The following is a 25,143-nucleotide window of genomic DNA, read 5'->3' as shown; positions in this document are numbered from 1 at the left end:
CTTGTTATGTGCTGTTGTGTAGTTGCTTTCTAGATGGATGAGTAAATGTGTAGATCAACAAACCTGTCACATTTACAACTGCATTTCAAATAAATATTTGATTCAAATGATACAATATGATGCAAGTAGGCTGAGACACAAGCTCAGAACTGGATATGATCTATATGTGGCAGCTTGTAGCAGCTGTTAAATAAGTCACCAAACTTCTAGGCTGCAGGCAACATGCCACTATATAGAAGTGTGAAAAGATACTAAACGAGGGCTTGTCTCAACACATACATTGTGCCAGTTTAATTTAATTTGGTTTAGTTAAACCAGTGCAATTTTTGTGTGTGGATTCTCATACATCATTTTACAACTGATTAGATCAGTTTAGCTTGTACTTGTAAATTTTACAGACGTGTGAAGGTGATATAAACTAGATTTAAACCCAGGATCCGCACACAAGTTGCATGGGTTTAATTAAATCAGTATAAAAATCACTTATTTAGTTAAAACCTGTACAACTTTGTCTGTGGCTGGGGCCTTAGTTAAGGTGCAAGGGAAGCCCTGCTTGAGTGACGTGTAGCTAAAGGGAGGACACATCCTGAACAAATTTGAGAGTGTGGGTAAATGACAACAAAAAATCTCTTTTGTGATAGGCCCAGTTCACAACGTTAAGATCCAGATCTAAATTTTCTCCAAGTTTGAGAGTGTTTGAAACTGAAGTTCTACTTGTGCCCATTATAGAAATAAGCATAAGCCACAAAATTCTGATCATTGTCTTGACTTCCCTAGAACTTGAAGAGATTTGAATTGAGAATTCCAGGTCAGGCCAAACTCTACTCACAATATATTTTTGTGGGCAGGAGGTAAAGAATAAAATATATCATTGTCTCCCTGTGACTTTTTAATTTATTTAATAGCTATGTTGGAATCCACAGAACTTGTCCCAGAAATTACAGTTTAATAGCCAGTAAAATCCAGGCCTCAATTAGATGGCAGTGTCCAAAGCTATAAAGAAGCATAAGAATTTCCATACTCAAATAAGAAAATGGTCTATCTAGTCAGATGGTTTGTCTCTAGTAATGGATAATACTAAAGCTTCAGAGGAAGACATCAAGTCCTTACAATACACTTCACCCCAACCCTGCAAACATGTACTGTACACAAATAACTTCAAAGTAGAGTAAAATACAAGTGTTTAGACTACTTGGAAATTACAGGCAAGAAGATACCAGACCTCTGGCCCAATCGGCAGTTCTTCCTCAATCAAACAACACTCCCATTGAAGGCAATGGGTGTTTGCCTACTAAGGAGTGCTAGTTTGGGACTCTTTTGTAATTCTAGGTAAATTTTTCTTTTTTCAATATAATGACAAATCTCAACAAGATCAAACATGCTGAATGACTAAAAGCAATTATATTGCCTACACTAATCTCTGAGGGAAAGTAAAGTATATTGTGAACATGGATATGTTATTAAATGTGTCAAAGACAGCTACAGAAAAGTATTTGACACAGAAAGAAAGATAAAGAATATACAGTAAAATCTGAACTAAGGTCCACCTCTAATAATCAGTTTCCTGTCTTAAGCAAAGACTTTAAAGTATCTATGTGGTTTCAAATACAGTTTTGTTTGACTTAGTTAAAAACAATTTCTATTACGCAACCAATTTTTTTGACCTTTGGGTAGTTACAGAAGGAAGGTTTCACTGTATTAAGTAGGACAATATTATGTGGCATATCTTCAAAGAACGGAAGACTTTCTGGATTTGCACCATGGGCTTGATTCAAGGCCTAATGAAGTCAACAGGAATATTTCCATTTTTTTAAATGAGCTTTGTATCAGGACCTATATCCAGGTCTGTCTCTGTATTTTGATTCTTTTGACAAGAAATATACAAGATTGTTTAACAGATCTCTCTGTGCAGGTGGCCCCACAGCACTTCTTTAATTTCCAAGTAGCAATGACAAAGCTTCTTAGACTTGTTTCATTGTAGGGCTTGTTCCTGCAGCCCTGGTTCACTCAACACTCTCACTGAAGTTAATAGGAATGCAATAAATTATAGCATCAGCAATGCAGCTCTCTAAAGACTTTCTATTCTGAAGATGCAACAATCATATGGAAAGCACAAATGCAAGAGTCCTAACCTCTTTCGAGCCACGACTTCTCACAATGGAAAAAGCATATTATCATAAAATCTTAGTTTATTCCAAACATAAAATAGATAAATTCTTCAATACTAGGAACAGAATTGCATTCTACTACTACTAGGGAAAATAGCAAGTCTGTGAGTGAGTCTCTCATTTGAGGCAATAGTTATTAGGCATATATTCACAAATTACAAGGATGTTGCAATATTTGATTTCTCCACAGTTCAAACACTTTTAATATGGTTTAATTAGTCATTCTTTTGGAAGGAAGATTTATCTTCCTCTTTACATATTTGATATCATTAGAGAAAAGAAGGATAGTGCACCGAATCTGTTGGGAGGTCAGAGCTAGTTATTTATTGCTGTTAGCTGTTCTCTGCTGATTAGCTGTTATTCTTCCAGTCATTGATTAGAAGCCTATGATTTAGATTCCAAAGCCAAAAGGGACCACTGTGATTATCAAGTGTGACCTCCTGTGTAGCACAGACCATAGCATGTCCCCACAATAATTCCTATAGAGTATCTTTTAGAAAAACATCTAATGTTTATTTTTAAATTGCCAGTGATGGAGATTCCAGAATAACCTTTGGTAAATGTTCCAATGCTTAATTACTCTCACTGTTAAAAATATATGCCTTATTTGTCTCACTTCCATTTCCAGCCATTGGACTGTTAGACATTTCTCTGTTATATTGAAGAGCCCACTACCAAAGAGTTGTTTCCTATGTAGGTACTTATAGATTGTAATCAAGTCACAGCTTAACCTTCTCTATGTTAAACTAAATAGATTGAGCTCTTTGAGTCTATCGCTTTCAGGCATGTTTTCTATTCCTTTAGAAAGACAAGGTGGCTGAGGTAACATATTTTATTGAACCAACTTCTGTTGGTGAGAGAGACAAGCTTTTGAGCTTACACAGAGCTCTGTGTCTCTCTCACCAACAGAAGTTGGTCCAATAAAAGATATGACCTTGCCTACTTTGTCTCTCTAATATCCTGGGACCAACCCAACTACAACAACACTTCTAATCCTTTATCATTGTTATGGTTCTTCTCTAAACCCCCTCCATTTATCAACAGCCTTCTTGAATTGTGAACACCAGAACTGGACACAGTATTCCGGCATGGTCATACCAGTACCAAATACAAAGGTAAAATAACGTCTTTACTCCTATTCAAGATTTGCTTGTTTATGCATACAAGGATTGCATTACCCCTTTTGGGGTGTCACTCTGGGAGCTCATGTTCAGCTGATTATCTACCATTACCCACAAATTGTATTTAGCCACTGCTTTTTCAGAGGGGCAGGGCCGGCACAACCTATTAGGCGGTCCCCTAGGGTGCTAACATTTGGGAGGCGGCGGCCAGATCTTCAGCCGTCCCGGTCGTCGTCGGTATTTCGGGGGCGGGACCTTCCGCCGCCTCTGTCGGGGGTGGGACCTTCCGCCACCTAGGGCGCCAAAAAGGCTGGTGGCGCTCCTGCAGAGGGGCATTACTAAGCTAACAGATTCATACAGTGGTGAATCCCAGAATCTTGGTAAATGTTTGGAAGTTTTATTTTGAGCAATATAAGACAGCCCAGACCATCTTCTCCATGAGTGCAAGAAAATACAAGCAAAGGACTCTCCAATAGTGCACTGAATTGATATTTTTCAAAAGATATCTAGTGTCAACCGGTTTCATGTGATTTCACATTTGGATGCCCCATCTATAGCAATGGTGATGGCTTTTTAATGTGGCCAGGGTAAGAGCACATCCCCGCTGGCCTGCCTCTACAACCCTTCCCCAGTGCAGAGAGGGCAGAAATCCGTGACTTCCATGACATCCATGACAGGCACGCAACCTTAATCATAATGTGTTTATTAGCTAACTTTATTCTTAGCAAGCAAATCTATGTTTGAAAATCCTGTACATTCCTCAGAATAGCAACTACTCATCTGCTTGCTTCCCTGACACAAAGTCAGACACTTTTCAAGGGACATTGAAATAGATAAGAGCAACATTTTGAAAAATGCAGGTACTGAACACTTGCACTTCCCATTGGCTTCTCTTGGAGTTGCTGGATGCTCACCACTTGAAAATCAGGCCCAACGATGCCTTACGCAGGGGCATTTGAGGCATTCAAAACTAGTGGATACCTTTGAACATATGGCCTAAATAAATATTTAATAGCTGAGTAATGGGTAATCTTATACAGTAGAACCTCAGAGTTACAAACACCAGAGTTATAAACTGACTGGTCAATCACACACCTCATTTGGAATCAGAACTACGCAATGAGGCAGCAGCAGAGACCAAAACAAAAGCAAATACAGTACAGCATTGTGTTAAAAGTAAACTACTAAAAAATAAAGGGAAAGTTAAAAAAAATTGACAAGGTAAGGGAACTGTTTCCGCACTTGTTTCATTTAAATTCATATGGTTAAAAGCAGCATTTTTCTTCTGAATAGTGAAGTTTCAAAGGAGTATTAAGCCAATGTTCAACAGTAAACTTCTGAAAGAAAAACCATAATGTTTTGTTCAGAGTTACGAAAATTTCAGAGTTGCGAACAAAACTTCCATTCCCAAGGTGTTCGTAAATCTAAGGCTTTACTGTAACAGCTCAAGACCAATTTAAGACTTGGGCCTTATATGGAAAGGATTACAACTTGCCAGGCGAGAGATTCAGCAGATCAGAAATAAAGGCTCAGATAATCATACTGTTAAACTTCCTAACTTAACTCTGACAAAGGGAACAAATAAAACAAAATACCTTTAGATACAGTCACTCAGGAAGGAACATGAGAAGGTCTTTCTGCTAAGCTGTAAAGAGTGCAAGGAAGGCTTCAGACATCCAAACTATGAAATACTAAACTATACACCATCAGTCTGCCACAGCACTAGGGCTGGCTCAAAGACAGACGGGAGGCAGCTTGTCTCCCCAGTTCAAGGGCTGCTGGGGCGGTATCAGATCCCAGTCTAGTGCCACAATCCTTATGGGCTTTGGGCAGAGGGCAATAGCTAGGGACCCAGCTCTGCCTCCAACTGCCCCAGGCCCTTTCTAGTAGGGGCTGTGTGCCTGGTGAAAGGGGACACTGCACTAATTGTATTCATCATGCCTGCCTTATATTTGGCCTACAGCCCTCCTGCACTAGCTATGGAGTAGTAGGGCAACAATGAACCTGCCCCTATGAAACAGTTACATCTCATGAAAACTGAGGCCAGCATTATTCAGTATCACTAGTGCACTTAATATCACTGGTCTGAAGATCTAGGAATTATATATTAAGTTATATATTCTGCAGCGAGAAAATATTAATACTAAAAGGTTTTAATTTATTACTGTAGAGGAAAATCCTGGAATCTGTGCACAGTGCAAATAAAGACACTGTGCAAAGGGGTGCTCCATGGCAGCTGGGGGAACAAAAATCCCCCACCCAGGCCACACAGCAACCACTGCTGTTGGCCCTTCTGGCTGGTACAAATATGTGTACTGTTTCTTTAAATCCGTAGAACAGGGGTGGGCAAACTTTTTGGCCCACGGACCACATTGGGGTTGCGCAACTATATGGAGGGCTGGGTAGGGAAGGCTGTGCCTCCCCAAACAGCCTGGCCTCTGCCCCGTATCCATCCCCTCCCACTTCCCGCCCCCCTCAGAACCCCCAAACCATCCAACTCCCCTGCTCCCTGTCCCCTGACTGTCCCGACCCCTATCCATACCCCTACCCCCTGACAGCCCCCCCGGGACTCCCACCCCCTATCCAACCACCCTCTGCTCCTCGGTCCCTTACCACCCCCTCCCAGGACCCCGCCCCTAACTGCCCAACGGGATCCCACCCCCCTACTCCCTGTCCCCTGACTGCCCTCCCAACCGCTATCCAAATTCCTGCCCCCTGACAGGCCCCCCGGGACTCTCACTCTCAACCCTCCCTGTTCCTCATCCCCTGATCACCCCCCTAGAACCTCCGCCCCATCCAACCTCCTCCTTCTCCCTGACTGCCCCCCAGGACTGTCCGCTCCCTTACCCAACCCCCCCGCTCCCATCCCCTTACCAGCAGCAGGAGTTCGCAACCACAACACCTGGCCAGAGCCCGCTGCGCTCCCCACACTGCCCAGAGGGAGCAGTGGGCCAGAGTGTGGCCCAGCTGCGGGGGAGGGAGGACACATGGGGAGGGGCCGGGGACTAGGATAATCGGCCGGGAGCTCAGGGGCTAGGAAGAACGGTCCTGCAGGCCGGATGTGGCCCGCCGGCTGCAGTTTGCCCATGTCTGCTGTAGAAGGAAGCCAGGAAGGACAGGATCTAGGCAGAAGGGTACAATGAACCAGAGAGAGAGAGAAAATATCTTCAGGAATAATACTTGGTTTTTTTCTTCTTGTAAAAAAGTTTCATGTTCAGTGTTAGAATCAAATGACTGATTATTTACTGTTGTCACCTGACTGCTGATATAAACCTTCCCTTAAGAGAGAATAGCCACTGGAGCCACATAGAATAGTTGTGAAACCACTGGATCTGCTTCTCCCACTAAACTCAATTGAACACTGAGGTGCATGGGGTGCCCATGGAGCTGTGCTGCAGCGATTCTGTAGACCCTCTGCATGGGCCATGAAAATCCTACACATAAGAACATAAGAATGGCCATACTGAGTCAGACCAAATGTCCATCTAGCCCAGTATCCTGTCTTCCAACAGTGGTCAATGCCAGGTGCCCAAGAAGGAAAGAACAGAACAGGTAATCATCAAGTGATCCATCCCCTGTCGCCCATTCCCAGCTTCAGGCAAACAGAGGCTAGGGACACCATCCCTGCCCATCCTGGCTAATAGCCATTCATAGACCTATCCTCCATGAACTTATCTAGTTCTTTTTTGAACCTTGTTATAGTCTTGGCTGTCACAACATCCTCTGACAAGGAGTTCAACAGGTTGACTGTGTTGTGTGAAAAAATACTTCCTTTTGTTTTAAACCTGCTGCCTATTAATTTAATTTGGTGACCCCTAGTTCTTGTGTTATGAGCAGGAGTAACTAACACTTCCTTATTTACTTTCTCCACACCAGTCATGATTTTATAGACCTCTATCATATCCCCCCTTAGTCGTCTTTTTTCCAAGCTGAAAAGTCCCAGTTTTATTAATCTCTCCTCATATGGCAGACGCTCCATACCCCTAATAATTTGTATTCCCCTTTTCTAAACCTTTTCCAATTCCAATATATCTTTTTTGAGATGGGGCAACCACATCTGCACGCAGTATTCAGAATGTGGGCGTACGTACCATCAATTTATATAGAGGCAATATGATATTTTCTATCTTATTATCTATCCCTTTCTTAATAATAGCCAACATTGTTTGCTTTTTTGACTGCTGCTGCACATTGAGTGGATGTTTTCTGAGAACTATCCACAATGACTCCAAGATCTCTTTCTTGAGTGGTAACAGCTAATTTGGACCCCATCATTTTATACGTATTGTTGGGATTATGTTTTCCAGTGTATATTACTTTGCATTTATCAACATTGAATTTCATCTGTCATTTTGTTGCCTACTCACCCAGTTTTGAGAAATCCTTTTGTAGCTATTCACAGTCTGCCTGGGACTTAACTATCTCGAGGAGTTTTGTATCATCTGCAAATTCTGCCACCTCACTGTTTACCCCCCTTTTCCAGATCATTTATGAATATGTTGAATAGGACTGGGCCCTGTACAGACCCATGTGGGACACCCTCTCGGCATTCTGAAAACTAACCATTTATTGCTACCCTTTGTTTCCTATCTTTTAACCAGTCACCATGAGAGAATCTTTCCTCTTATCCCATGACTGCTTACTTTGCTTAATAGCCTTTGGTGAGGGTCCTTGTCAAAGGCTTTTTGAAAATCTAAATACACTATATCCACTAGTTCTCCCTTGTCCATGTGCTTGTTGACCCCCTCAGAGAATTCTACTAGATTGGTGAGACATGATTTCCCTTTACAAAAACCATATTGATTATTCCCTAACAAATTATGTTCATCTATGTGTTGGAGAATTTTGTTCTTGACTATAGTTTCAACCAGTTTGAAGCCCTTTTCAGAAATTGGCATCACATTAGCTATCCTCCAGTCATTTGGTACAGAAGCTGATTTAAATGATAGGTTACAGACTACAGTTAGTAGTCCTGCAATTTTACATTTGAGTTCCTTCAGAACTCTTGGGTGAATACCATCTGGTCCTGGTGACTTATTACTGTTTAGTTTATCAACTTGTTCCAAAACCTTCTCTAACGATACCTCAATCTGGGACAGTTCCTCAGGGCATGTCTACACTTACCTCTGGAGCAATCGATCCAGCGGGGGTCGATTTATCGTGTCTAGTGAAGACACAATAAATCAACTGCTGAGCCCTCTCCCATCAACTCTGGTACTCCACCGGAGCGAGAAGTGTAGGCGGAGTCAACAGGGGAGCATCAGCAGTCAACCTACCGCAGTGAAGACACCGCGGTAAATAGATCTAAGTACATTGCATAACTTAGATCGATCCCTCTCCCCCGCACCACCCTCCCCAGTGTAGACCAGGCCTCAGATTTGTCACCTAAAAAGAATGGCTCAGGTTTGGGAATCTCCCTCACATCCTCAACCATGAAGACTGATGCAAATAATTCATTTAGTTTCTCCACAATGGCCTTATCATCCTTAAGTGCTCCTTTAGCATCTCCATCGTCCAGTGGCCCCATTGGTTGTTTAGCAGGCTTCCTGCTTCTGATGTACTAAAAAAAATGTTACTATTACTTTTTGAGTCTTTGGCTGGCTGTTCTTCAAATTCTTTTTTGGCCTTCCAAATTATATTTTTACATTTCATTTGCCAGAGTTTATGCACCTTTCTATTTTCCTCACTAGGATTTAACTTCCTTACCCCTGCTACACAGATGAAGGAATAGTGCATCTTTTCATAGGTATCTTATCCCAACATATGAATATTACATAACCAAAAAATGTCCAATTAAACTGACAGGAATTAATTGACATCATAATAATGAACACCTCTATCTTGTTTTGCCCCTGGGAGATATATAGAGAGATACAGATAGATAGATATAGATAAAGATATAGATGTATAAAGTAAAGGGAGATGCCACATGGAGATAACGCTGCAGGTTAGGTTTTAATTAGCTACAATTATATACTGAACATATTAAAACAAAATTAACAGACTTCCTTCACACACACAAATTCTTTATTCAACCCTGCCATTATCCTTGATAAACAACTTTACTTTTCCTTCTTGCTTCACACACCTATGTCTACAAAGACCAGTGATGTTTTTCCACATTTTATTTCCTCTTCAAATCTTCCCTTCCCTTCCCCCAGGATCTTTCACAGGCACATTTGCAGAGGGCAGATGTTGATGTCTGAGAGATACCTGGCCTCTGCAACTTCTCCCGCAACAGTAATGACAAGTGCACACAGTCTGCACCTACTCCAGTATCTTCCTTTCCTTTGGCTTCTGGAGCTGGCAGACTTGTCCCTCACCTCACCTGACTTTCCGACTCCAATTTTCTCCTGGATCCACTGAAACTTGGCTCTGCCCCTCTACTCCAGTGAAATCACTATCACTAAGATCATTCTCTTTGTCAAGCATAACAGCCTTTTCTCATCTTCCTTAACATACCCATTGTTTTTAATAGAGTCATTCACTCCCTCTTGTTCCTGAGCTTTTGGAACACTGTAGTCATCTGGTCCCCCACCCAACTCTATCGTTTCTCTTTCAGCTGCTCCTCCCTCAGCACCAGCATCGCTCAGGGCTCTGTCCTTGCCTCTCTATATACTTATCCCTTAGCTTACACTACTGACCTCATCTGCTCCCTTGGCTTCAGTTCCCATCTGTGCTCTGGTGACTCCCAAATCTCGATCTCCACTACAATCCCTCCCCTTCTTTAATGGCTCCTCACCATTTACCGTTCCAGGATCCTCCTGCCAGGTGATGATCGAAGTGGCCAAGACTAAATTTGTCACCTCTCCCCTCTAAACCGTCCCTTCTTCCTCCGCTCTGCCTAAGTCACCAGCCCTGCTAGTCTCCTCTTCCACCCCACAGTCAGGCAGCCTGTCGCCGAGTCCTGTGGGGTTTTTCCAGTTCAACGTCCCTCCCTCTGTCGACACTGACAAGCCTTGCCCGTGGTGTCCTCACACTGTTAAGTTCCACCCCCGCCACCAGGGGCCCGATATCTGACACCCCCCCCACACACACACCTCCCACTGGCCTGGCATCGCTCCAGCCACACCCTCCTCCTGGCTCAGTCTCTCCCGTCATCCGCACAACGTGGGTGCCACCCCCCCTTATCGCTAGTCCTACCCCAGCCTTCCCTCACCCCTTCCCCTGGTGCCTCTTTCCAGCTGCTCTCGTCCTCGTGGCCGAGGTCCCTCCATTCCTGCGCCCTCCCTCCTTTGGGTCCCCGGCCCTGATGTCCCTCCCCACCCCCAAACGTCCCTCCATTCGGATCCAAACCCGCCCCCGAGCCTGACCCAGCCGCGCTGGCTGGGCAGGGGCAGGAGCAGGGGCAGGGCCGCCACTTCAGCGAGACGTGACTTTCCCAGCGCGACGCACATGCCCGGAAGGAGAAGGTACATTCTGGCCCGAGCAGAATCGGCTCCTGCTCCCCCAGCCTCCTGCAGTCGCCTGGCCCTTTTCCCTGCGTCGGCGGGCTCTGCGGGGCCGCCGGCTGCTGCCTGATCCGAAGTCACCAGACAAAGCTGCAAGGAGCCGGCGGGCTTTCTCGCCGCTGAAAGGAGTCAGATAATCCCGAGGGGAAAAGCAACTCCCCGAGAGATCCACCCCCTGCCCCGCACACTGGGGGGAGGCAGGGCTCGGGCGAGCGGAGGCTGCAGCCCAGGCAGGTACTCGCCACCCGCGCACACACCAGCCCCCCAGCACACACGCTGCCGTCTCGTGCCCTTCGAAACTCACGCGCAACAAGTTAGTTCGAGGAAACTTTTTCCAAGTTCGTCCTTCGGGATTGGGTCTCACGTTTCACAAGAACCGGGGCATGCTGAAGTGCCTGTCACCGGGGGGTCTAAGTGTCCTTGCGTTAAATACACGGGGACAGGTTTGTTTTAATGCCGCACTGGTTAAAAATAATAATAATTGTGGCGCTTCTTGGGGCAATTGGCTGTAAAAGTTACTCTGTAACCCCTGGGGTCGCACGCAGACGGGTGCGAGAGGCCTAGGCGCTGCAAAGGCGTCCTGGTTAAAAACAATTTCAGCTTCTAGAGACTGAAAAAGAGATCTATGCAGGTAGTAATTAAAAGTGACAAGCAGCCCAGAGAACAACGGTCAGACAAGTCTGTGCCTGGGCTCCCTGACTCCCGTTGGGAAGAAACAAAATCCCACAAAAGCCACTTTTCAAACACCCCCCTGCCTCACAACGTCCCGAGCCAGGAGCTGGAGTGGGGTCTCTCCCCAACCACTCCCCAGGAGAGTTTTCAGAGCTCCCCCCTCCTGCTCTCGGCCACACGCACCAGTGAGTGCAAGGAGCAGGGGGAAGAAGATGGCCGTTTGTGATCCAATATAAAAGCTCTTTGTTACATTCACACAAAAGCCAAGAGCCACTTTTCGGCCCGGGCCTGAGGCCAGTGGAAGGAGCTGCACTGCTCCAGGGCGAAAAGAAAGAGTCCCACACACGGAAGAAAGCTCAGCGAAAAGGGAAGACGAATAAAAAAGAGCGAGAGGAGAAACGCTAAGCTGCAGCTTTGTGCTCAGCAGCCCTGGGATTTATTCAGCCTCCTCAGTCTAGTGCCTTTTATCGAGGCAGAATCGTAATCCCAGCAGGTCCAGAGCCACCACCAAGAAAACACAACAAACCAGTTGGTCTGATCAGCCCAAAGCGGCAGGAGCAGCAGGATGTCTGTGATCACTTACTTGTCCGTCTCTTGTGACATGTTTGATCCAATGAACTCTCTCCCCTTTTCCTGCTGCCTCAGTCTCTCTGGTGAAACTGGACTTTCAAGTCTGTGCAGGTGAAGGTGTGTGTGAGCGCCCGGGACGGCAGAACCAGAGCTACTGGTAATTCTGCTTTCCTCCCTCTCCCCCCTCCGCCAGCCCCAGAGGTAGGACAGGTAGAGCCCCCTCCCCCCTCACATGTGGGCAGAGGCTGGGTGCTGGGCTCTCTCCCGCGGTGCTGGGGCAGTGGCAGGCACAGAGCGGAAAGCAGCAGACCTAGGCGCCCACAGGTAACTTTCTCGAGAGGCGCTGGATTCTTTCACTCAAGGATACAAGGCAGAGGGACGAGCTGCGAGCTGATTGGGTGCAGGTGGCTCTCAGGTGAGCTGCCATTGGAAGAGGCGCGCTCAGGTAAGGCCCCTGCTTAACTCCAGGCAGCACGGAGCTAGCTGGGGAGAGCTGAGAAAAGGTCTGCCCAGGGCTGGCTGCAGGCAGCTGAGCTGAGCTGGGGGGAGACCTGATGGTCCAGGAGCCCGCAGGCCCGAGCGAGGCCCCATCAGAGCGCTCTGCTCTCCACGCACATTAACTTTTTCCAATCGGCCCCACCCCCACCCGGCGACGGCTGAAATGCCAGCCGAGTAGGGGAAAAGGCCAACGCTATTGAATTCAGGGATATAAAGAGTCCTGGATGGCCAATGGGGTATGGCTGAGAACAACAAACAAGAACATTTATTGTCTCGTAAAGAGGGGTGGTTGGCAGAAATATGTAACTAGTCTACAGCTACCTTAGAGATAAATGTATCCATTACATAATTGCATTGTACCAGTTTTACCCATACAAGATTTACAATCCTGATCAGGACTATAAAAGAGCACTTGTGAGATTTCTGCTCAGTTAAACAGCATCACCCAGCTTTGGTTTTGGCATTAAGTACATGGTAGGGAAAATTAATGTATATGCATTAGGATTTTTCCCAACCAAAACCTGTCAAGTAGTAACCTGCACCCCCTACCCAACCATTATTGCAATTCCTGAGCCCTGTCAGTATCACACCAACATCTATGGGCCATTTCTGTGTTTCATTTTGTTGCTCATTTGAAGTTCTCCAGAGAAGCATCAACATTTGCCCTGTAACTCCACAGAAATAGGAATTAGACAGACACTCAATTCTTCAAGCTTAAAACAGATACTTCATGAGGCTGTAATGAACTGAATTTTAAACTGGTGGATTTGTCAGTGAAGAAAACATTTCACAGTGAAGACAGATACATGGTGCCGGAAAATGACACCAACCATCAGAATTTAAGCTAGTGGTAGCAAATGGTGTGGCACATCTGGCAAGATATCGTCTGAAAGCACAGAAGTCCTAGGAAAAATAAGATCTAGAAAAGCTTAGAGACAAAAGCTTGCTGTGCTTTATAAATAATATTTTATATCCTAAATAGTGTATAAAGCTATTATATGATATACTTTTTCACATAGGATAATATTTACTTAGTTGTCCTATTTCACAGCAGGATTAATTAATTAATCAAGTAAAAGGTAGTTCCCTCGATGAACAGCTATTCATAAGGCACCTAAAAGCTTGGTATTTCAGTTTCAGCTCTGCTCACATGCCTTTTTAGTTCATAAAGGCGTTCACTGGTAGAAACATTCACTGAAACAGTAAATTTTGTAGTAAATATTATAATGTTCAAATACAGAAAATGTTGAACTTGTGGGGCTTGATTCTCCTCTCACCCCAGTTTAAATAAGGCTTAGTTCTCTTCAATTAAAAGGGATTTCAATCATGTAAAAATCAGCATGAGAACAGAATCAGGTGCATAAATATTTGCACAAACCTGAGTCTATATTCAAAGTTACTAGCCAATTAAGCTCAAATCAATATAAACCAGATTTAAATTGATTTAAGAATGTCTGCTAAAAGTTTGCATTGGTTTAGCTAAATTGATTTTAAAATTATTTTAGCTACAGCAGTAGAGCTTTGAATATAGACAGGGCATTATTATTGGTGGACAAAAACAATACTTTGCAACCTACATGTCCAGTCAAAACTACGTAACAGCTTGAATTTTGAATAACAAATGCTGGCAATAAACTGCTCAAACAATCTATAGACCAAGAATTATTCATAAAAATGATTCTATGAGTAGTTGTGTGTAACAAATCTGAGAAAGTCAAAATTTGAACAGAAAAAAGCCAATTCATTCAATAAATTACTCACTACAAATTATTTGCTCATTTCCAATAAGGAATTATGGTGCCACCTTAAAACCACTTGAGGGCCTAAGGGTACAATCCTTCAGTAGCTTTTTTTGGAAAAATAAATGGTGAAATGCTGGCTCTACTGAAGTCAGTGGGAACACTCCCATTAAGTTCAATAGGGTACGGATTTCATCCCAAATCCTTATGTTTTAGTTATCCTGAAAAAAACTATTGGGCCAAAAAGGACTATTTGTACGAGTAAGGCAAATAGATGGTTCTCATATCGGGTCTAATCCTTTCTTTTCCTTTATTTTTAACAGTACGATAACATTTAAGATGTGATTTTTCATTTTCCTAATGAAGTCTATAAAATCAGAGTAAGTATTAGTAAAATCAGATGAGTGTTTTTGAAAATCCCACCTGTAATGAGGTAGGAGTGTTGACATGGAAGGTTGGGTGACTTTATAAGAAAAACATTCTCATCACATCCACAATTCTGGATCAAACCCAGTTTGTAATCTGAACTGAAGTTTGTTGTCCTAGTACACAGATCACAACACAAAACTGTTTTTGGCAGTCTGATCTCAGGAGATTTCCTTAGAATAGGGGCGGCCAACCTGAGCCTGAGAAGGAGCCAGAATTTACCAATGTACATGGCCAAAGAGCCACACTAATATGTCAGCAGCCCCACATCAGCTCTCCCCACTCCAACCTGCAGCGCCTCCTGCCCACTGGCAGCCTCACCAATCAGTGCCTGCCGCCCGCCACGATCAGCTGTTATGCGGTGCACAGCAGGCTCTGGTGGGGAGGGGGGGACAGAGTGAGGGCATGACAGGCTCAGGGGAAGGGGTGGAGTGGGTGCAGGGCCTGGGTCAGAGCAGGGGGTTGAGCACTGAGCATTCCCCGGCTCATTGGAAAGTTAGCATCTATAGCTCCAGCCCCGGAGTCAGTGCCTATGCAAGGAGCTGCATATTACGGTAACTTATGAAGAGCCGCATGCGGCTCCGGAGCCACAGGTTGGCCACCTCTGCCTTAGAATGAGCTAACCTAGAGACTGAATAAGCTTTCAACCTCAAAGAAAGTGGTCCAAGGTCAAAACTATGGACAAGAGTAGAAAATTATAGAGTAGTGTTCCTTTCTGTTTTGTGGATACTGGAGATGTCTAGTGATATCCTTATTCCCCAGCCTGGAGGTGTGGGAGAAGGAAAATAGATCCCGGAAATCATCTGACTATATTTGGTGGGGATTTCTTTGTTTGGGTGGAGTTTTTCTGCTACATCTAGCAGACTGAAATACATCTTAACGTGTTGGAGTCAAGCTCTAGTTAAGCAAGTCAAACAAGTCCTGTCTGGTCCAACCTGCTGCTCATTCGTCGTGATCTACAAAATCTCCGTATTTTTTTGTGTGCCATTGAGTCAGTTGCAAAATCAGCTAACAGTATCTTCTGACCAGAGCAATCTTCCTCTCTTGTAGTATAAACAGTGAGTGAGCTAAAACGCAATGTGTTTTTAAATCTATGGCTTGTCTTTGGAGCTTACAAGAACAATTAAAACAGTTTTATTTACTGTTCCAGTCAACCACTGTTTTTCATACTTTGCTTTGGCTTGCTTGTTTGCATAGCAGCCACTAGTTTTACTATGGCATTACTCCTATAAAGAACCAGCATAGAATTCAACTAAGAACTTACCTCATGTTTGCATTATTTTCTCTGTTACAGCTAATTAGCATTGTTTGGACTTGCCAGTACTGGGCAGAGAAAATAGGAAATGCAAATAAGGTTTAACTAAGGCTTAATTGGGGTAAGTACCTAAAATTGTTTTTTTTTAAACTACTAAAAGAAATCTGTGAGATAAAGGGTGTTAAAAGTTTATATTTATATAAAAACAATGCTATAAAGAAGTTCAGTGAGACAGCAGATGTTTGACAACCCCTTCTCTTAGTTTGAAAGCTTAATTTTCACTTGTGTACTGCTTTGTCATTGTCAGTTGTTGATCCAGACTGTGGGCACTCACAATAAGTTGCCTGCCTACTAAATTTGTGACATGTAGCACTTAATGTTAAGTCCTTCCATAGGCTCTCCTTTGTAGTCATCTTCTGTAGCAAACTTCTCCCTGCTGAAACCTTATTTGATTGTTTCGTTCAATTTCTTTATTTTATTCTAACTATATGTAGGACCTGATCCCCAACTGACTTCAGTGGAGCTCTGCCAGTTTATACAAGCTGAAGATCTGGCCCACAGTTTGCCCTCTGAGAGTTCCAGCAAGCTCAGGTGATTTTCTTTTAACAAGACACATAGCACTTTCTTTTCCCCCTTTCCTCCCCAACACATCATTTACTTCTTGGTTTTTTGGGTTTTTTTTAATGTTGGAAGTCAATTCCCAAGAATTTAGTCTCTAATTTCCAGGAATTTATAGTAAATATGGCAGTTGGGAGTGCAATCTGAAGAATAAATGGGCAAGAGTGGGAGGTGAATGAGAAAATGCTATCAAGACATCAGTTTTAGGGCTTGATCCAGCTTCCATATAATTCTGTGGGAATCTTTCTAAATCATCATGGGGAGAATCTTCAAGTTCATGGAGTAACTTCATCTGAGATCTTAGTTTTTGCTCTCTTGGGGAGACATAAAATGCTATTATTTGGTCTAGTGTGTGACAAGACTTTGTTGAACCTCAGAAGGAGGCAACACTAAAATTTGGACCTCAATTTTTTGTTAATGGCAGGAAAAATTCATAGTTTTTTTTTAAATTTGCCATTATTAGTTTAATTTCAGTCTCCTTTTCCAAAATTTCCAAATTATGCCAAAGAATTCCTTCAGTTGTACAAATGAAAGCAGTGTTTTTTCCTGGTTCTATACTCAACATAATCCAGGTCACAGTGCACTCTAATGTCTCAATTCTGCAGTGAGCTCTGTGCAGGTGGATCCCTGGACTTTCACAGAGCTTTGACACCGCTCAGTACAGGATTGGACCTCTGACTGAATTTTCAACCATTTTGCAAGAATTGTAAAGCTTCTTTGAGTTTTAGAAAATACAGATATAGAATAACCATTTGAAATGATAAATTATTCAAAAACTGTTCAGTATGTTTTCTCAGGATCTCTTTTTGCTCTACTTTATTGTCCTAAAAGTAATAGATATACCTGCTCAAATTGTTTTATTCCGAATACTTCCCAGCACTCTGCAGTCTTTCCATTCAGTAGATTAACAGGAAGGATGGATTCTAAACAAAGCCTGTTTACCTTTTCCACACTTCAGGAACCACAGTAAACTCAGTCCAAAGAGGCTTAGGAAAAAAGGCTTTTCATTCAGTATAGTTGAAATCAGCAAATAAAGCTTTAATTGCACTGGAATTAGCCCCAACTATCAATGTAAACCAATACTATGAAAATTTTAGAAAACGGTGCTTGACAAGTATCAATAATATTTTAATCAAGTAGATGGCAGAGAGCACTTCAGTGTTAATACAGAAAAAAATATTAGGAAATGGCATTTTTATAAATAAAATAGCAACTTTCAAGGAATGTTAAGATAAGACCGACTGCATTTATAATCTTCAGAGGACTTTATAATGTTACTCGGTAAGTCCTCACAACAGCTGTGTGAAGTAGGTAACTGTTATTTTACTTCAGGGAGACTATAGCAAGGTCAATAGCCCACATCTGAGTTTCTATGTAAGTTTTGTTTTTATATCACTTTGACATGTGCATAATATTATCAGATGCCATTGTCTATTTCTATTTATTCAAACAGGGAGTTTCTAGGAAGAGAGCATATAAACAATTTTTCCTGGGTTAAAAGTGAAATAAATCTGCTCAACAAGCCAGACTGAGTACACTGGACCATCAGCACCTGCTGAGATAACCTTCAGTCTTCCTCAGGGCTGCTTATCAGTTCCAGGTTATTGTCTGTTGTTTTGTTTTTTAATGCTCATTAGCTTTAAGAACACTCAGTCCCACTGATTCAGAAAGCCCCCAGCTCAGGATCCCCTGCAGTGACAGACTCGGTTGCCTGTCCCAGCTGGCTCACAATCTAGGTGATAGTGTGTGTTTATATGATACGCACACAGAGCACACACAAGGAGATTTTATTTCTTATATTGGAAGTAATTTTAGTTATCCCTTGGCTTGCAGTGAAGAAACTATTAGATTCCCAAATGGTTCCCTAACAGCCACTTTGCCGCCTTCCTCCAGCTCCTATGTCCTGCAATGATCACAGCATGTCCGGATCCAAGAATCAGGCCCGTTGTGTTGAAAGCAGGCTGATACCAGGACAGGCAGCATGGAGTAGCTTTGTGCCTTATTTATCCTTTTGCAAGACCAGATGCTTATCTAGCTGAACCCCTATGTTCCTATACTGCATGAACTGGCACAAGCTTATTAACTGTTCTGTAACAAAGTCTGTAAATAGTGGGTACCAGAGCCTTTGTTACCTGCTTCGAAGCTATGGAATATACTGTGTAATGACATTACATCTGTTTCCTTGGTTCCAGTGTTTAAGAGATAGATGAGGTATCTGTGTTTTCTCAAGCCTTTCAGGCAGTTTGAGCTCTGCAAACTCTTTATACTGTATAATGCCTTGAGACACTTTGTAAACAAATGAGGGTTGTATTGGAGATTTTGCTTCCTTTATTCCAGCATGGAAAGCAAACATCGCCGGATAAACATGTTTATTTACAATGCCTGTATTTTTTCTTTCTGCTTCATTCTACTTTTTCTTTGTTTGTTTTTCTCTTTTCCACCTCCATGGAAGCATTTTCTTTTCACCAAGTGAATTGAAAGTACATTTTACTGAAGAAGTTAGTTTCATGTGGCTCCAAGATATACAGACATTCTAAGGATTTGCCTGTCTTTGTTTGGCTAGAAAAACAAAGTAGGTGGAGATGGCTGTTTGTTTATCTAATGCATATGGTTGTGAGGTGTAAAGCAGTAAGATTTACATTTCAATTTCTTTGCCACTTCTTTCTCTTGCTCCCACACATCAGCAATAGCCTTGAAGGTGCACGGAATTAGTGTGTTTCTATTTTACCACAAACTAACTTGGCATACTAACACTCTGTAGGGGGATGCAAACCCAGCACTGCTGTCATTCTGAGGACAAATCACCACCCTGTATACTGAAAACATAGTTAAGTTGTTTTCAGTGTTGCAATGTTGTTGTAGCCACGTTGATTCCAGGATCTGAGAGAGACAAGATGGATGAGGTAATACATTTTATTGGATCAACTTCTGTAGGTGGAAAGTACAAGCTTTCAAGCTACATAGAGTTCTTCAGGTCTGGGGAAGGAAGCAGATCTGAGCTAAAGTCTTTAAAAGGTAGTTAAGAGCAGTTTGGGTGGGACCGTGAAAACAAGTGCTTTGTCAGTGCTGTTCATGTGTGAACTAGTGTACATGGATACATACCTTCTTTTAATAAACTCTGCTCATGAAGGATGCTAGATTGACAGACTGAGGTCTTGTAACCACAACCCAGAAACATTTTCTATTATTATAGGGCCACTCAAGATCTCACAGGCCCTGTACACACTCATAGTAACAGACTGTTGCCGCCATGAAAAGCTTATGGACCGAGATCTTCCTCTTACAGTACTTGATGCTGCAAGGTGCTGAGCACTCTTGCCCCACTTCAGCAGAGCGTTTAGGTAGTCCCACTGGAGTAACTGACTCTACCCATGTGCACATTCTTAAACGTTTTGCTGGATATTGCATACAGATCCAGCATGATCAGCAATGGCCCTCAACCCTGCCCTGGAGAGACCAGCTCTAGGGGTGGAAGAGTAGTTCAGGCACCATTCTCAATCAGTGCTTGGCCTTGATGCTTAGACTAATAGCAAGTATGTTGCCTATGATGGTGGAAGTAGTTGCAGAACAAAGAATTCTTGCAATATCAATGTGGTTCCATTACCTGTGAGTGCATTTGAAACTCAGCATTTTAAGCTGAAACCAAAATAAGGTCCCTTCAGATATTTCCAGTGCATACTTTAAACCAGTTTTGTTAAGGGTCTGTATAATGCAGATGTGCTGTGCCTGTAACTTTAACATGATGACTTGAACTAGGGCAAACATCAAGCACTAACTAGATCTGACAGTACAGCTAAGATGTCTTTTGTTCAGAAAAAAAGTCTAAGTTGTACAATAAAGCAAATTAATTACAGGATTTATAGGGCCAAATTTTTCACTTGGAGACATGTGGGCTCACTTCAAGTCAATCTATTTAAGAGAAATTCAGCATTGCTAGAGCCTTTGGAAGCCCCTGCTTACTGGACATTTCATGTTCCACTCACAGAAATTGTTGTAACGGCACAAGTGTTGCCAACACTGTTTTAAGTGCACATGCTCAGTGCAATTCTCTAGTACAGATGGACCCGCTGAAGTCAGCAGGATCTGTGGATATATATCCAAGGGCAAGACTGTGGGACTAAAATTCAATATTAATTAAGCAGCGGGTAAGTATGGCCACTCTCACTGACCTGTAAGGAACGTAGATGCAGAAAGCACAATGGCTAGAAGATTATATACAGTACAATTGAGGAGCATAGCATTTTAGGTCACTGTAGGATTGCATCTTCACTGATGAAGTTAGAAGTTATGCCACAGTTGGTTTTTATTATACTGTGGTAGCATCTAAAGGTCTAGCATTGGTGAAAGCATGTCAGGGGGAGGCAGATGTTATTCCACTGTAACATCTAGCCCTGCTCACTAGGTGATATGACGGTAGAAATACTTACACTTGCTCTACGCTATTTTTTTGGGTTCTAAAGCTTCCCAACTTTAGCAAGCATGGGTGCTACACCAAAGGTAGAAGCATTTCTGAAAATTCTCATTGCATACAAGACCAACTGAAGAGGCTGCTCTGCTGGGATGTCACACATTTAGATTACTTAATTGTAAACAAGCAATCAAAGTATGATGGAGATAACTGATCTTTAAGACAATACTTTAAAGTGCTTGAGCAGCCTTTGCTCAAAATTGCAGCAAAGAACCAGTTTAACAGGATGCTAGAGTTCAGAAGTTAGCAGCTGTTGGCCTCTGTTGATTATAGTTTGCTGGCAACAAAAATGGCAAAGCTCTCTAGGAGTTGTGTGGATTGGAAATGAATTTAGACAGGGATAGACGGTACAGCAGTTAAATGCCATCAGTCATGGGTCATTAGCCAATGGTAGTATGGCTTCTGGCCCAGCGGCATTGCTAATGCTGGTAGCAGCGAGGGATGGACAGTGGAAGGTTGCTTTGTGAATCTGGGAATTGATAGGTAAGGACCTGGACACCTCTGGAACGTTGACCTCTACTTCATTGGCTATATCTCATAATGGATCTGCAACCTCCTTTAGCTCAGGGGAGAACGTATGAAATAAGTGACATTGTACCTAGCTGTTCATGATTTAGACCACAGCTGGGGCTAGTTCTTGGAATTTCCATGTATGAATGTGGTGTAGCCTTCTTTTATTCAATGCATTACTTTGTTCCGCCTCACACCTAGTAAGACCAGGGGGAATTCTTTGAGGCACTTTCAGACTGTTTCCCTTTGCTCTCTCCTACACATTGCTGAACACATAAGTAAATGCTTTTTACAGTCTAAAGACTGGATACAGTGACATAACCAATCCCTGCAGACTTCCCAGGAATTAGAAACATGAAGACTGAACATCTGTACTGGCGTTGTGCCCCAATCAGGGTCAGCATTCTGTTGTGTCAGGTGCTGTACAAACACAAAGAGACTATCCCAGCCCTCTGAAGAGCTTGCAATTTCTTCTCTTTACACCACTTGCTCTTAGGGCCTGATCCAAAGCCTGTGGTAGTCAATGAGAATTTTTCCATTCACATCCATGGACTATGGATCAAGATCCATAGAGTCAAACACCTGGCCCTGTGCATAGGTCAGTCTGCAGGTGAGTTCTGGCCTCACTGGAAGGTAACAATGTTCAGGGCTGTGGAAGGCTTCCCAGCCACTGTCTCCCTTTTCAGAAGAGTACTTCAGCCCCATGGATTCATGTAGGCTCTTATCCAGTGGTCATGTTCTCGCCCCTGCCTCAACTCCCGCTGCCATGTATTCAGCTCCTATGGAGACTGGGCTCCTCACAGGTTGTCCTTTCCTCCCTTCCTCCTGTTGCACACTCACCCTCACAGCAGAACTGCACTCACTCCACTGCCCATTAGCTCCTACATGCCTAGAGAGGAAGGGCAAAAGCTGTCCCTTTTGATAGTAAATTTAATTCCAGTTTTATAGCAAGACCAGTAGATTACAAGCAAATTCAAATTATACCCACTTTAACATAAGTTTGGTTCTAACCATTAGCTAGTACCAGGGAGAGGGTGATTTAGGCTAACAGCTGCCAGACAATAGGCTTGTGTATAGTATTAAATTGGTTTAATCTATGGCAGCCTATGCAATTTAAAGAGAAGGATAAATATACACAAACTGTTCAAAAGCTTGGGGTATTATAATGCTAATTGGGAGAGACACCAAATGATGCCTTTGCCATGTGTGGGAATTTCACTGTATGGGATTAGTGGCTAATTAGTGACTGACAGTTGAAGTGCACTCCTCCCAATCCCCACCTCTGGCAAACTGAAAATAATCAGAGCAGTCCCATGTGATCAACTGTTACCATTGCTTCAAGCAATTAAATAATGATATTTGGCAACAGAAAGTGAGAGTGGGTATGTGACTATTTAAACAGCGTTACAGAACCAAACTCCCAGAACAATGAGCAGTATAATTAGACACCACGTTAAAGGCCCTCCAGTATGAACAGCGAGTGCAAGCTGTCTTTCTGCAAATGCACGAGTCTTGTTATTCCTGTTTCCATTTTTTCCACACCAAGTTCATAGCACAGGAAGAGCACATGCAAAATATGGACAGGAGGCGCCTCAAAACATATGCTAGATTCAAGAGTGCAAGGCACAGAAAACACTGAGCACTACCCAAGTGACACAAGCATGACAGCCAGTCCTGCAAACATTACTGAACATGGAGCATACTACTGCGAGCAGCCCAAATGTCACCAGACCCAGGCACCACCACCTCCCCGCCCCCAAATCATGAGATTTGAAAAAAAATATTGGGAGGTTATTTGGCTTTTGGTATTAGAGCCTTTAGGTGTCATTTTAAAGCTTCCCCAGAAAATCATGAGGGTTAGAAATTTACTGAGACAGGGCCTTCCTCCATGGTGCTCCCTTGTGGTCCAACAAGACACTCAGTCCAGGAAGGTACATGAGGTCTCCAACCGTGGCTGCTGCGCTGCTTCTCATGGGACCAGTATAGTGGTGCGATAGCCCTCCAGCTAGGGTGACCTGACAGCAAATGTGAAAAATCGGGACGGGGTGGGGGGTAATAGGAGCCTATATAAGAAAAAGACCCAAAAATCGGGACTGTCCCTATAAAATCGGGACATCTGGTCACCCTACCTCCAGCTAAGGCATGCTTTAGATCCATCCTTCCCGAGGTATCAAAGTCCGAAGGTAAAGAGATGCTGCGAACTCAAAACCAGAATCATCTTTCGGCAGGACCGCACCCTTCTACTCAGGGCTTGCCTTCATGCAGCCTGTTCATTTAGCCAGCTTTCCTGGGCTGAGTCATCCCATCCACAAGTTCATCCACGCAGCCAGCTGTCTTAGACTCTTGGCTGAAGAGCTCTGTTCTTCCTGGTCAGCCCCAGACTGAGCTTGGTCTCCTCCTTTTAACTCCCCTCTCCACATCTGACATCTACTACAGGTGTAATGGGGCAGGGCCAATTGGGTGCACTGCACAGGCCCTCATTAACCCCCTCCTTGCCAGTGTGGGGCTTGTATAGCCCGTCACACTTCAAAAATGGAAAAAGAAAAAAAAAAAGCTGAGATTCTCAAAAGTCACATGAATCCAGTAGCTGGGGCTTTAGGAAAACACCAATTATTGTGAAACTTGTGATAACATTACAGGAGTTGGCTTTGCTTTAGTCTCATTGTCTCCAACGTCACTGCTTGCAGTAATAAGTGCATGTATCATTGGGCACTAAGCTATTGTTCTGAACTACTCTGGATAACATTTGCAAAATCCTTTTGCTTTATTATTTCAGTGCATGAGGATTGTTCTTTAAATCTGAATAACTGTATATTTCTCCCCATCCCTTTGCCTTTTAAAGACCAAAACAAAACAAAAAAAAACCATTAACACACTACATCAAAATGAAACCATCAAGAATTTTAATCACCTAATTTGATTCATTTTGGAAGTTTTTTAATTCACAGGGAGGAAATCACCTGCATTTTAAATATTTGGAAGTGAAACATCAATTTCTCAGTGTTGTTAACTCTTGCGAGTTTTTTGTGAATAACACAGTGTTGGCTTGGACTGGAGTGAGTCTTATCACAACCCAAGAAACTCCAACCCTCTTGCAAATTTCAACCCTGCCTTGGGGGTGGTGGGGGAAACATCTCCTCTGATTGGCTGCCTTCCTTACTTGCCTGCTTCCTGGGAAAGAGCAGCCAATCAGGTTTTCTGCAGGTGGCAGACAGAGTTCTCCTTCCCCCACTGAGGAGCTGCCAGGGGCCAGCCCACAGCACAGCCACTCTCCTGGCAACCTAATGAACCCTAATAACAGCTCTCTGATTGGCGGTGCCAGCTGATTGGTTGACGGAGTCAGACGACTGATACTTAAGCTCGGTAACAGCAGCAGTCCAGTGGCTGTTCAATGGATTCCTAGACCACAGCTGCACTTGATCCTGTCCCTGCCTCTGCTATCTCTAGCCTCTGCTATCTCCAGCCCATACTTGCCCCACTCCTCAGCTTCGACCCTCTGCTAGTTACACGTTCTGACTGCAACTCCGGTTAACCTTCAGTTTAGGTGTTGGTTTCTGACACGGCACTGATCCTTAGCTTCGCTCCTGGATCTGCCCCACCTGAATCCAGCGTTAAGTGGGAGACTGGACTCTTTCTCCAACCACTAG

The 25,143-nt window shown here is 43.4% G+C and overlaps 1 protein-coding gene and 1 long non-coding RNA gene across 2 annotated transcripts in view; one reads left to right on the top strand and one right to left on the bottom strand.

The window, feature by feature from the left end:
• Window positions 1-12,143, bottom strand: part of GRHL2 (grainyhead like transcription factor 2) — a 103,871-nt gene extending 91,728 nt beyond the window's left edge. Inside the window, exon 1 of the mRNA XM_039527877.1 lies at window positions 11,996-12,143. Coding sequence (XP_039383811.1) covers window positions 11,996-12,015 — 20 coding nt within the window. The 5' untranslated portion in view covers window positions 12,016-12,143. The remainder of the gene's footprint in view (window positions 1-11,995) is intronic.
• A 4,260-nt stretch (window positions 12,144-16,403) lies between these two features.
• LOC120399537 lies at window positions 16,404-18,666 on the top strand. The gene is made up of 3 exons (XR_005595217.1): window positions 16,404-16,491; window positions 17,972-18,118; window positions 18,352-18,666. It is a non-coding gene; the product is annotated as an uncharacterized LOC120399537 (long non-coding RNA).
• Window positions 18,667-25,143: the final 6,477 nt, after the last annotated feature.

This window comes from Mauremys reevesii, linkage group 2 (assembly GCF_016161935.1).
Source record: "Mauremys reevesii isolate NIE-2019 linkage group 2, ASM1616193v1, whole genome shotgun sequence".
Classification (NCBI taxonomy): domain Eukaryota; kingdom Metazoa; phylum Chordata; order Testudines; family Geoemydidae; genus Mauremys; species Mauremys reevesii.
This window is presented reverse-complemented; position numbering and strand designations above follow the sequence as displayed.